A 14,861-nucleotide genomic window follows, 5' to 3' on the forward strand; every position below is an offset into this window, starting at 1 on the left:
AGCTTCTATTCTCTTCTTATCTACACTATTTATCGTCCATGTTTCACTTCCATACATGGGCTACACTCCATACAAATACTTTCAGAAATGACTTCCTGACACTTAAATCAATACTCGATGTTAATAAATTTTTCTTCTTCAGAAACGCTTTCCTTGCCATTGCCAGTCTACATTTTATATCCTCTCTACTTCAACCATCATCAGTTATTTTGCTCCCCAAATAGCAAAACTCCTTTACTACTTTAAGTGTCTCATTTCCTAATCTAATTCCCGCAGCATCACCCAACTTAATTTGACTACATTCCATTATCCTCATTTTGTTTTTGTTGATGTTCATCTTATAACATCCTTTCAAGACACTGTCCATTCCGTTCAACTGCTCTTCCAAGTCCTTTGCTGTCTTTGACAGAATTACAATGTCATCGGTAAACCTCAAAGTTTTTATTTCTTCTCCATGGATTTTGATACCTACTCCGAATTTTTCTTTTGTTTCCTTCACTGCTTGCTCAATATAGAGATTGAATAACATCGGGGAGAGGCTACAACCCTGTCTCACTCCCTTCCCAACCACTGCTTCCCTTTCACGTCCCTCGACTCATATAACTGCCATTTGGTTTCTGTACAAATTGTAGTAAATAGCCTTTCGCTCCCTGTATTTTACCCCTGCCACCTCCAGAATTTGAAAGAGAGTATTCCAGTCAACATTGGCAAAAGCTTTCTCTAAGTCTACAAATGCTAGAAACGTAGGTTTGCCTTTCCTTAATATTTCTTCTAAGATAAGTCGTAGGGTCAGTATTGCCTCACGTGTTCCAGCATTTCTACGGAATCCAAACTGATCTTCCCCGAGGTCGGCCACAATAATGCGTTCACTATGCTGTTTGTAGTAGCTTACCCACACTCCTATTTTTTTTATTCATTATTAAACCTACTCCTGCATTACCCCCATTTGATTTTGTATTTATAACCCTGTATTCATGTGACGAAAAGTCTTGTTCCTCCCTCCACTGAACTTCACTAATTCCCACAATATCTAACTTTAACCTATCCATTTCCCTTTTTAAATTTTCTAACCTACCTGCCCGATTAAGAGATCTGACATTCCACTCTCCGATCCGTAGAACGCCAGTTTTCTTTTTCCTGATAATGATGTCCTCTTGAGTAGCCCCCACCTGGAGATCTGAATGGGGGACTATTTTACCTCTGGAATATTTTACCCAAGAGGATGCCATCATCATTTAATCATACAGTAAAGCTGCATGTCCTCGGGAAAAATTACGGCCGTAGTTTCCCCTTGCTTTCAGCCGTTCGCAGTACTGTCACAGCAAGGCCGTTTTGGTTAATGTTACAAGGCCAGATCAGTCTATCATCCAGGCTGTAGCCCCTGCTACTACTAAAAAAGCTGCTGCCGCTCTTCAGGAACCACATGTTTGTCTGGCCTCTCAACAGATACCCCTCCATTGTGGTTGCACCTACGGTACTGCTATCTGTATTGTTGATGCACACAAGCCTCCCCACCAACGGCAAGTTCCATGGTTCCTTGGGGGGGGGGGGGGGGGGGGTTACCATTGGCAGTAATTTTTTCACCAGCAGCATAATCAAACAATAATGGATCTCTTTCGCCTATTTATGCAGAATATGTAACATTTATTTACAAGCACCTGCACTGTGCTCTTCCCCAGTTCTTTCTATACTTTATTACAGTCTTCTGGTATTGCAACCTTCAGAAATATTGAATCCAGTCACAAATTTGATCTGATACTCAGTGAAATCATATTTTGTTCACTGAAAAACAGTTCAGGATTGTACCAAATGCCTTCCAGATGTCAAGGAACACAATACCTCCCATTAAATACCCTAGGAGTGAAGAAGACCACTCATGGAAAAGCAGAAGTGTTGAGACATCGACAGGTGCACTCAAAAAAGAAAGAAAACTTTCCAGGTTTGGAATAATGCTTTCTCGAACTAAAGTGCAAAGACAAACAGAAAACAAAAACACACACTCACACACATGAATACACACATCTATGCCCTTGCATTGTGATGCTGGCTGGACACACAGTGCCAATGTTGCATTTCAGTAGATGCTATAGGCAGGAATGGGAGATGTGTTGGGTAGGGTGGGCAGAGAGAGAGAGAGAGAGGGGGGGAGGGGGGGAGGAGCGGCCAGAGGCAGGGAGAGGGATAGAGGGATTTGGAGTGGGTTGCTGGCAGCTCAGAGGTAGGCAGCTGGTTTGCCGGCTAAGAATATGGGAGGGAGGGGTAGCAGGTGCACAGCCTAGGCATGTGATGCACTGTTGTCAAAGCCAGTGGGCAGAGGCACTAATTAAAGGTGATGGAATATGAGTTGGGAGGGGGTGATAGGATGGAGGAAGGGAAAACTGTTGGGTAGTTTACCAGAGATTGAGGCCAGGATGATATGGGAGTGAAGGATGTTTTGCAAGGATAACCCCATCTTCGAAGTTCAGAAAAGATGGTGGTGCAGGGAAGGATCCAGATGATCTAGGTTGTGAAGCAGCCATTGAAATTGAGCATGTTATGTTCATCTGCATGTCGTGCCATCGAGTGGTCAACTTCATTCTTGGCAACAATTTGCAGTGCGTTTTCATCATGTTGGACTCCTGGTTGGTAGTCATTTGAACATAAAACACTATTCAGTGTTTGCAGCAGAGTTGGTATATGAAGGGCCTGCTTTAGCAGGTAGCCCAGCCTCTGATGGTGGTAGGGTAAGCATCTGAAAGGACTGGATTTGGAAGTGCTGGGTGAGTGTATTGGACAGGCCTGCATCTTGGTCTTCCATGGGGATATGATCTATGTTGCAAAGGAATGGGAATTGGAGTGGCATAGGGATGGTATAGGATGTTGTGTAGAGTGGGTGGGCAATGGAGCACCACTTTAGGAGAGCTTGGAAGGATCTTGGATAGGATAGCCCTCAGTTCAGAGCACGACCAGAGATAATCCAATCTCCAAAGAAGGATATGGTTCAGTGGATCCAGTGCAGGGTGATATAGAGTGGCGAGGGAGTGCTCTTTTGTAGCTGGTTCTTAGGGGTGGTTGGAGGATTGGGTGTGTGTGAGGATGTGGGTTGAGAACTCTGTTTGCAAACTAGGTGGGGGACTTTCAAAATACTTGGCAATGGCTGGCCAGACTGTACGGGGTATTTTTTGCTGTGAAAAGGACAGCAGCTATCAGAATGCAGGTACTGTAAGTGGTTAATGTGTGTAATGTGGACAGAGGTATGGGTTTAGCTATCAGAGAGATGGAGGTCAACATCCAGGAAGATGGCACATTGCATTGGTGAGGACCAGGTGAAGCGACAGAAGAGAAAGTGTTGAGAGATCCTCCCACCCCTCCTAAAGTAGTGTTCCATCGCCCACCCAATCTACACAATATCCTAGTCAATCCCTATGTCACTACAACTCCCAACCACTTGTTATAGAGATCATATCCCTGTATAAGACAAAGGTGCAAGACCTGCCCTACACGTCCACCCAACACTTCTTACTCCAGTCCTGTCATGGACTTATCCTATCCCATCAGAGGCAGAATCACATGTGAAAGCAACCGTGTCATGTACCAACCCTGCTGTATGACTACCAACCAGCTGTCCACCAGGTGAGTGACCACTGACACACTGTTGCCAAGAACAAAGTTTACCACCCAGTGGCACAACATGCAGCTGAGCATAACATGCTCAATTTCAATGATTCCTTCACAACCTGGGCCATCTGGATCTTCCCCTCCGCCATGAGCTTTCCTGAACTACGCAGATGAGATTTATCCTTGCAACACATCCTTCATTCCCTTAATTGTTGAGGCTTCAATCTTTGGCAACACTCTGTCCCCTCACCCTCCACCCAACAGTTTCCCTTTCCTCCATCCTATCATCCCCACTCAATTCGTATCCCCAGATCACCTTCAGTATGTGCCATTTCCCATCGGCTGTGACAACCGTGCATCAGATGCCAAGTGTACATATTCCTAGGCAGCAAACTGGCTGCCTCCCTCAGAGCCTAGGGACTACCTGCTCCCAATCCCCCTCCCTGCCTCCTGACTCTCTCTCCCTTACCCACTCCACCCATGACAACACTCAATCCAAACTAGTCCACCTGCTGAAATGCAGTGCTGGTAATGTGTGTCCAGCTTGTGGCATGTAGGAGCATAGAGGTGTGTGTGTATGCGTGTGTTTTCTCGCTCTAGCTAAAAAAAAAAAGATTACTCCAAAAGCTAGCAAGTTTTCTTTCTTTTTTTGTGTGTGCCTGTTGACAGGTCAGTGCTTCTGCTTTTCGGTGAGTGGTCTCCTGTACTGCTCAAGTATTTATATTCTGCCAGAACAACTTTCTAGGAAACATTATCTACCTGGGCATTTTTGTCTCTGGTACTTTGTACTTCACAGATGAACAGAGAAAGCTGTGTTTCACGAGTACTCTGTTTACAGAATCCATTGATTTTTATAGAGGAGATTTTTCGGTCTCTAGAAACTTCATAAAGCATTATCATAGGACATGTTGTATAACTGCATGGTAGATTAACATTGGCAATATAGGACCCTAAGCCTGTGGTTATGAGCATTAGTTTTGCAATACTACTTGAAAATAGGAGTAACCTGTGCTTTTTTTAAATCACTTGGTATCCATCAATGATAAACTACTGCTAGAAGGGTAAGGTACTTACTCAATTGTACCTTCTTTCCATTTCTTCCATTGAAGTGACAAAAGTCATGGGACAGTGATGTGCACATACACAATTGGGGTAAGTATTGTGTACACAAAGTATAAAAGGCCAGTGCATTGGTGGAACTTTTGTACTCTGGTGATTCATGTGAAAAGGTTTCCGATGTGTTTATGGCCACAAAATTTGAATTAACAGATTTTGAACATGGAATGGTCATTGGAGCTAAACGTGTGGGACATTCTGTTTCAGAAATCATTAGGGAATTCAATATTCTGATATCCACAGTGTCAAGAGTGTCCCTAGAATACCAAGTTTCAGACATTACCTCTCGCCAGGACAATTCAGTGGCTGATGTACTTCACTTAACAACCGAGAGCAGCAGCATTTGCGTAGAGTTGTCACTGCTAACAGACAAGCAACACTGCATGACATAACCACAGAAATCAATGTGTGATGAACAACAAATGTAAACATTATCACAGTATAGTAAAATGTGTTGTTAATGGCCTATGGCAGCAGATGAGTGACACAAGTGCTTTTGCTAATAATACGACATTTCTTGTAGTGCTTCTCCTGGGCTGATGACCCTATCTGTTGGACCTTAGACAATTGATAAACTGTGGCCTGGTCAGATGAGTGCCAATTTCAGTTTTTAAGAGTCGATGATAGAATCTGTGTGTGGTGCAGACCCCACGAAGTCATGGACACCAATTGTCAACAAAGCATTGTGTAAGCTGGTGTCGGCTGAGGTCCTGTGATCTAACTGAACCAATAATTGCCTGGAAATGGTTATGTTACACTACTTGGAGATCATTTACAGCCATTCAGGGACTTCATGTGCCCAGAAAAGGATGTCATGTCACCAGGCCACAATTGCTCAAAATTGGTTTGGAGAACATTTTGGACAATTCAAGCAAACTATTTGGCTCCCCAGATCACCTGACATGAAACCCATCTAACATGTATGGGACATAATCTAGAGGTCAGTTTGTGCACAATATCCTGCACCAGCATCAATTTCACAATTATGGATGGCTAGTGAGGCAGCATTGTTCAGTATGTCTGCAGGGGACTTCCAAAAATTTTTTGAGTCCATGCCACATCAAGTTGCTGCACTATGCTGGGCAAAAGAGAGGTCCAACACAATATTAGGAGATATCCCATGATTTTTGTCACCTCAGTGTAATTACAAATACATGTTCACACATTAGTGGCCACCATTGATAACAATCAAATTTTTCTTGTTGCCATGGTTTGAGTGTACTAAGCCTGGTTGACGCTTTAGGGGGCTGGGTGTTAGACATCCATGGTAGCTCACCTATATCACTGGTGGTTTACTTTTTTGAATTGCACTGGTCAACAGAAGATCTTTTCTTCACTTACAAGCACAATATTCACTGTCTCTGAAAGATATATCATCCCTGAATCGAGATCTATCTACAGAATCTCTGTACTAGCCCCATTTTTGTGTAATAATGGTTTTTGGAAATGCTTACAGCAGCCTGTGTATTATATTTATCTGGCAAACAACAACAAGACTTCCAAATGCAAACTGCAATGAGATACCTGTTTTTGCACAAAGAAATCCAAGAAATGAGTAACATAAGAGCAAAGAAAAGTAAAGAATCAGGAATCCCAGTTTCCTCAGAAATTCACTTCATAAGGACCGGAAGTAGTCAGACAACATTCTGGGACACCATTTTGCCTTGATAACACTTTTCCGTTTGAGAAACATTGTGGAGGAAGAAGTTCTTTTGCGTAATCTCTGTAGAATCTCACAGATATCTCACCTGATCCAGGTGCATGTCATACTATCTCAACAGTTCTTAAAGATAATCTGCCGCATTGTATGGCAGTACCAGTCATCACGAACTTGATTTAGCCATAAATACCCTTTGGTGACTGTGTCTTGCTATAAATTGTGTACACAGCATTAGTGTGATGCTGTTGGTCTTGATACACATAAACACTGTAGTGTTTGACATACATGTCAAAATGGTTGTACCATAACTGCTAACACACAGAATTAAATAAGTTCGCAGCTCCTCTTTCTTTTTTGCCTCATTTGTTCATGGTCTGTTAAACAAAAAATGCATAATGTATCAGTTAGTATGTGCGCTTCTTCCCTGTCCTGCAGTAACAGTTGACAGACTCAGCTCAAATCAGTGCTGATAATTCACAAAGGTGCTTGATTTCATAACTTCTGTATTTTTATAATGCATCTTTGTACAAAAGTGTAATATGAAAATTCAAAACCACCCAGTGCCTAACCGCCTAGTTTCTAAGATATACTTTCATTGACTGGTAACTTAATTTCCACTTTTGTCTCCTACACTCCACACACATATCTGTGAAATGCTACTACAGTTAAGAATATATATATATATTTAAGTTTTAGTAAGAACAGTAACAGATTATTGCACCCATAAAATAGATATAAAATGTGGTCAGATTAATTAAAACAAAAAATAAATATGTCTTTTGTAGTGAAGGAACTGGTATATCCTATTCTACATGTGACTGTTTATTGTATTCCACAGTTATACTTCTTGTGGTCTGTATTTTTCAGATTGTCGTGAATGCACTCATGTATGCCATTCCTTCCATTTTCAATGTACTTCTTGTGTGTCTTGTCTTCTGGCTTATATTTTCAATCATGGGTGTGCAGTTTTTTGGGGGCAAATTCTTCAAATGCCTTGATGAGAAAGGAGAACTTCTTCCTGTGGAGGTAAGTTAAATAATTTATTTTTCTTTTGCAAGCTAGAAGCTGACATGTCATTTGTGTAGATTTTTCTTCATTAGTGACCTGTGTTTAGAACATGTAATTTAATAAAAATTCTTCATTGCAGGAGGTGAATGATATGCAGACTTGTTTATACAAGAATTACACTTGGGTTAATTCTAAAATTACTTTTGATAATGTTGGGAATGCCTATCTTGCACTATTTCAAGTGGTAAGCCAACTTAATCTTTTCTTGCTCCTTATCATTACTGAATTTTTAAGTTTCAACAGGGTACTGTTAAATATGGTAGGACATGTTTACTATATAGCATAATGCACACATAGTAAATGTTTTTGTGAAATGAACTCAAGTTTTTGGTCATAAACAATACTTTGGTAAAAGACAACAGCTCATTATGCAGTAGCAGTATTGACAGACAGATAGGTAGATACTTAAGGTATTGAAGTATTGAATATAATGCATTGTACTCTTTCTCTTCCTCTGTATTTCCAACTCTCTCTCCCCCTCCCCCTCCCCCTCTCCGTGTTGACATTGTGGTCTGAACACAGTTAAAATTTTTGAAAATTACTCTAACCATATTTTATTATTTACAGTGCAAGTCACTTTTCTATTGCTCCTATCGCAGCTAACAATCATCGTCTTCTAACGCACTACCCCAGTGGGTGAGTGCCACTATGCAGTTTCTCTGGAAACAGTAAGTGGCCAAAAAAGACTGAGTGAACAACAGCTAGCCATACACAAATATGATAGGACAAACTGTGCAAGAGGCATCTGTGAAGCAAAATTAATTGACAGTATCATACAAACAAAACCTTAAAGAAAGTCATCTAGAACAAGTGTTTCACTGGATCTCAATAGTAATTTCAGCACCTGGAATATATCAGATACAAAAACACTACTCAATGAGGACTGTGCACTCTCTTTCCTCATTGCCTATGCCACTGGAGGATCTTGCCAACAGCTCACATGGTGTCCAAGATGCCCAAGGTACATCTGTGAAACTGTACAATTCTGAATGGCCAAAACTGGTACGTTCATCTTGATATCATTGTGCAAATCTAGTGACAGTACTAAATCCTTCCCCCTTTTAATAGGTGCATTAGTTTGGAAATAACCAAACCTATGCTTCATCCACCAGGCCAAGGGGGAGTATTGTGTAAGTAGCTCTGCCAGTGGCTCCAATTGCATCTCAGTTTCCTGTGTTCCCATCTGCATGGCATCTCATTCATTTGCTGCCTGGTCCACTGGAGACAGCAGTTGCTGCTGAGGCATTGGGACTATTGGTAAGGCCAGTGTTACAGGAAGTGACACAACCTTCATGGATTCCTAGTCCTGTGCCTGTTAGGTCCTCAGCTGCTGCCATTGCTCGCAGTGATGACGTGGGTGCAGTTTGTAATGGCACTGTGGCCATGTCTATTGTGCAAACCTAGGAGCACTGGCAGTCTGGGGGGATTGCCTGAAAGTGCAGTTGCCGAGAGTGCAAAGCCCCCTGTGCTGGCTCAGAGGGTGGCAATGTCTTCTGTGTAAGTCCCAACCACAACTGACTTCAGTGACTGATCAAGTGTTCCTGCCCAGCTGCAAGGAGAAAAATTTGGTGGCCCTTGTGGCTGAGAATGATGCCCAGTGCTCAGTCTGACTTCCAGCCAATTGTTGAAGCCCATATGATAGCACCTTGCAGGTAGTGGGGTGTGCAACTAGGGCTCGGGGTCCACGGGGCAGGACACAGTGGATCCAGGAGCATGTGCGACCTGCGTCCATGCAGTACCTCAGTGAGGCATCGCTCATTGACTGGGATGGAGCAGTAGGTAGATGACAAGAAAGACTGTTAAGGTCTCCTTAATGGGCAATGACGCCATTGTCTTCCTCATCTGTACCTTGAAGGTTCTGACCATCTGCTCCACTTCCAAGTTCTACGTTGGATGGAAAGAGACGGTGGCCAGGTGCTGTATTCTATTGTGTCAGCAGGATGCCTTGAGTTCTGCTGAAACAAACTGAAGTGTTTTATCATATACTATTGTGTGGGGAGCTCCCTCTGTGGCAAAAACGGTAGCGAGTGCTCTGATCATAGTGTGTGCAGTTACAGAAGAGACTGATGCTATATATAGAAAACTGGAGATCACATCCACCACCAGCAACTTTATTGCACCCTGAAAAGTGCTGGTAAAGTCAATGTGTACCCTACGCCATGGGTTCTCAAGTCAAGGCCACGAGGAAAACATTTTGCGCGGGGGTGTTGGTTATGAGTGCAAGCTTGACATGTACACTCTGCATTCTCTATTGTCCTGTCTGTCCTGGGTCAGTAAACATGGAACAGAGCGAAAGTGTTCATTCTCAACATCCTCCAGGGGGATGTATGTAGTAGCTGAAGGATGTGGCCACGTAGCAGAGGTGGAACAATAGTGTGAATTTCAGCATCCTCTGTCCACAATAATACTACTTACTACTTGATTCTGCACCACTTATAAAGCTCTCTGTAGGAGGAAGTCTTGGGTAGTAACCACAGCTGTTTCGTGAGCAATGATCAGGAAATATTGGAAGGTACACTGCTTCCAGATGCTCAAACTCAGTGTCAGGGCCAATAGGAAGACATGATAATGCATCAGCATATGCATACAGTGTGCAGTGGGCTTAAAACGAATGCTATAATGGTAATTGCTGAAGAATGGAGTCTAGCATTGCAAATGCTGTCCCATTTTGTCTGGAAGGTGACAACATGCACCAAAAAGAGAAACAAGGGGTTTGTGGTCTGTAAGTAACTGAACTTATTCCCATGTAGAAAAAAGGGGAATTTTTTAATGCAATTAACATTGGCCAACACCTGCTTCTCAATTTGTAAATAGTTTTGCTGTGACTGAGAGAGCATCTTAGACACAAAAACATTTGGTTGCTTTGCACCATTGGATTTCTTATGCGAGAGAAAGGCTCCAAACCTGTATTGTGACATGCGAGTTGCAAGGGCCAGGAGCTTGCCCAGTGTGTACGTCACTAAGCATGGGGCTGACCTCAGGTCTGTTTTCAACTGCAAGAATGCTTTGTGATGCTCAGGAGACCAAATGAACGGAATGCCTTTCTTCTCCAAATGGTTTGATGGATGTGTGGGATAAGCTGCCTGGGGAAACAGTCTTGAGTTGTAGTTCACTTTCCCCAGAAAACTCTGCAATTCTTTTAAGTTTTTTGGGGCCAGCATCAACATGCTCTGTTGTTGGTGTGATCCCTTTGCTGCTGAACATATGCCCCAAATACTTGCCTTTGTCTAGGTTACAATGTCTTTCGTTCTCGAGTAGCCAATGAAATAGTGTTTATAAGTTTCATTTGTGCTCTCCCCTTGCGGCAGCCATCACCTGAATGTTACCCCAGTAGTTTATGCACTTCAGAATACCTTGACTTAATTGCTTTGTGTATGTTTGGAAAATTTGTGGGGCTGAGGTGACCCCAGAACGTAACTTATTGTGTTGATACATTTCAAGTGGCATATTTAGTATCAGGATTTTCTGTGTATCTGTATCTGGAGGTAACTGCTTCAAATAAATCTTGAAAAACACTGTTCCTGAATAAGTTTGCTGTAAGTTCCTCTGGCCAAGAGATTGGGTAAGTGTTTCGTTTTCTTGTTAATCGTGGCCTTATACTCACCTCAAATTCTGGTGGACCCATTTGCTTTCTTCACTAAGACCATGGTAGTCACACACTGACTAACTGATCCCCAAGTCCAACCTGTCTAAAGTCAGTCTTTACTGCATGATGCATTGCAAATGAAACTGGCCGTGCCCAACAAAATTTAGGCACAGTGGGCTGCTTGAGTGAAACACGTGCTTCAAACTATTTTGCCCAACCCAGCATTGATTGAAATAACTGCTTATTATTCTCTAATAATAGTTTTAAATCCAAGAATGGTACTGAGCTGGACACCAAGTTCACCTCATCCAGTACTTGGAAACTAAATGCGGCGAATCCATCTAAAAAAATATATACACAGCTGACAGAGAACTTACAACCACCAAAATGATTTGTGATTCCATGTTCTCATTATTTGCTGATACAGCAATTTGCCCTCACATTGCTGTTTACCTGCCCTTTGCCCTCATATTGCTGTTTACCTGCCCTTTGCCCTCATATTGCTGTTTACCTGCCCTTTGCCCTCATATTGCTGTTTACCTGCCCTTTGCCCTCACATTGCTGTTTACCTGCCCTTTGCCCTCATATTGCTGTTTTCCTGCGCAGGCACACTGCTGCTAAGAGCCCTCACTTGTAGCAGACTAAAATGTGTTGAAAAAAATGAGGGCCCTCATGACACTCATGATGTGTCCAACAGCTTGCACATGACTTAAGCATCGATTGTGGCAAATCTGATAATGAGAGGAAATTTTTCTTATGATATAAAGGATGTAATACGCATAGAGATGCCTGGCTATGTTGTGCCTGTTTACTTAGTCCTTTTACACGTACTTGAGAGCAAGCAGCATTTCCTTGTGCAGTACTGATCCTGAGTATCATGCAGGGGACTAACTTGCTGGCATGTGGAGGTGAGCTGATCTGTTTGCCAACTATCTGAAAACACATTTTGAGCTGCTGCTGACACATCAGACTTTTGGCAGTATTTGTAAATGTGCCTAGTTTGGGGTCTGACAAATCCAAATCTCTATTCTGGACCTCATTACACAGTGCTAATCTGATAACTACATCACTGATTAAAATGCCAGCATACAAAGCCCCACAATTCATACATTAAGACATGCATTTACAGGCATGGCCTTGTAAATCCGCTATCCAGGACGTGCAAGTCCTATCACTATACTTTTCATGTTGGTTAAACTGCAGTTGCACTGCCACAGTATAAGTTTGATTGCAGAAATGTCCACTCAGCAGACTCCATCATTCAGTAATTACCAGTGCTATAATATGCATGTGGAGACAAGCTTTTGAATGGTTTTGTAAAGGCTACTACTACTGATAAGTTAAATAGCACTGTAGATGACTTGATCTGGTAAGTTTCTTACCTTGCAATCAACTGAAATCAATTGATGCGGGTAGATTTCTGACCTCTATACTGTCATTGAACACAAAAAATGGCAGGGATTAAGTTTGCCCAATACGTGCTTACCCACAGGTTGCATACCCATATTTTTGATCAGCTCCACATTCTGCTTGATCAGCTCCTGCATCTCCTTGTGCTGTAGTTGTTGTAGCCGCATCTGTTTGTGCTGTTATTCCTACAGTGTTATTTGATGCTGCCAAATCTCCAGAATCTGTTGATTTATCATTATGAGCTATTGAACATGAAAGAGTCAATCTCATCACTTTTATAACACACTGCTCAGGTGGGGAAATGCTTCTACACTGTTTCTCTGGTAACAATAAGTGGCTGAAAAATGCTGAATGGATGACAGTGTTAACTGTACACAAATACGTACAAAAAGGACATACTGTGAGGAAGTCGGACATGAAGCCAAAAGAATCATCAACAGTGTGCAAACAAAACATGAATTGCAAACTGAGACAATAACTTAGAATAAGGGTGTCACTGGGTGCAAACAGTTATGTCGGTGATTGGAAAGCTTCAGATACATAAACACAACTCAACATGAAATGCACACTCGCTTCCCTCATCGCCTATGCTACCAGAGGATCTTATTGACTCACAAGGTCTTCACACTGTCAGGTGTTGGCTGTGAAATCACACAACTTTGAATGTCCAGCACTGGTGCATCCATCTCAGTGCTGAAGTCTGAACACGGTGATGATACTAAATTATATTTTATATAATTTAAGTAATAAAACTGTAGGGAATAGCTACAAATGTACCAGTATTAATGCACAGTGTGCATGTAAGGACAGTTGTTATGCAATAAATGTTTAGAGTATGCCATACTGCCAGAATTGTTTTGCTTCCTTTATCAAAAGTTTCCAGACATATTTCCAAGCCAAATTTGTTATTTCATTTATGGCTGGTATACAGACTTCTCTGTCAATTTCTTCATTATGAAGGGAACTGATGATAAAATAAATATATGCACTTTAAAGCAAAATTTAATGATGCAAAAATTATGCAACACTCACACAACTGTGTCTTAACCCTCTGAATGCTGTGGATGTATTAGCAAGTAATGCTTTACCTTTCTTCAGGTGCTGTGTATCTGTTTAAGCATGACATCCTGTCTATCCCACAAGGCTGTAAACTTAACTAAGTTTTATGCTTTTGACTATTCTACAATACTGACATGAGATGATTATTCTTATCATTGTCCTGTTGTTCGTAAGTGAAGTACATTTCAGTACTGTTAAGAAAATGACACAATTTCATAGTTACGTGTGTGAAGTAATCCTAGGGACATTAAGAGTAACAGATCGAACTTTTAATACAGGTAACTATTATGATTCTACAGAATCTCAAAGTAACAATTCTGAACCCTGTACATCAACAAGTGTATCACACCAGTGTGTTCAGCCTTCAAGGAATTTAATTAACAGATTGTCAAAATGTCATGAACTTGAAAAAGATGGTGAGACTCTTGGGAGAAGAGCATGCATTAGCAACATGTTTGAGTGAGAAAATTGATTTTCATCATTTTATACATGTGTGTGATCACTATGCTTCATTACACAAGTGACAACTAGACAATAACACAAATAAGAAGTCAGCTACCATGCTGTTTGTAATAATAAAAACCTCTGATATTCTTAGGACATAAAACCAATCAACTGTATTTGTACATTAAACCAAGTATCCGGGAATCGTGGATTTCCCGGTTCTGAAAGTGGAAATAAATATGGTTTTATGTAGCTGTATTACTATTTGCCTTCTTATGACTCAAGTGAAAAAGCTGATAAGTACCAATAATTACTTTTAAATACTCCAGAATTTATGAAGTGAGACATTTGTAGGCAAAGAATCAATTCACTTTGGCGTATTTACCTACATGCCTAATATTAATTATAAGCAGAGACTTATGCTAATGGTAATTAGTAATTATATAAAACTTGTCAAACATTGTTGCCGTCTAGTGTTAATTGCTATTATGGGATGCTTTGGAATGTTTCCCTCTATTATATTTATTTGGTTACTTATTTATTTCATCCAAGGAGCATCTCACAATGATATGAAACTTGTCACAGTAACACAATGAAAATCAATGGCTCAGAATATAGATATACATTTAATACTCAAGTATGCTTTATAAGAATAGGACAGGTGATTGCCCTTGGCCTTGATGACGGAAGCTTCCCAGGATTTGCCTGAAGTGATCTAGGAAAGCCACAGAGAACCAAAATCAGAATTGCTGGACAAAGCAAACACTATCCTCCCAAATATGAGGTCAGCGCCTTAACAGCTGCATCACCTCATTTGGTTCGTCACTGTTATACACTGTTCTTTGATTCACACACAAATTTCTTCTGGTAACTATTAATATAAAATATAATTTTGCTCTTCATAACCACACACAATAGGAA

At 41.3% G+C, this 14,861-nt stretch overlaps 1 protein-coding gene across 1 annotated transcript in view; it reads left to right on the forward strand.

The window, feature by feature from the left end:
- The window catches only part of LOC126263582 (sodium channel protein 60E-like), a 347,601-nt gene that overhangs the window by 253,562 nt on the left and 79,178 nt on the right, over positions 1-14,861 (forward strand). The window contains exons 24-25 of the mRNA XM_049960674.1: positions 7,241-7,399; positions 7,521-7,625. Of these exons, the coding sequence (XP_049816631.1) occupies positions 7,241-7,399; positions 7,521-7,625 (264 nt within the window). The remainder of the gene's footprint in view (positions 1-7,240; positions 7,400-7,520; positions 7,626-14,861) is intronic.

This window comes from Schistocerca nitens, chromosome 6 (assembly GCF_023898315.1).
Source record: "Schistocerca nitens isolate TAMUIC-IGC-003100 chromosome 6, iqSchNite1.1, whole genome shotgun sequence".
Taxonomy (NCBI): Eukaryota; Metazoa; Arthropoda; class Insecta; order Orthoptera; family Acrididae; genus Schistocerca; species Schistocerca nitens.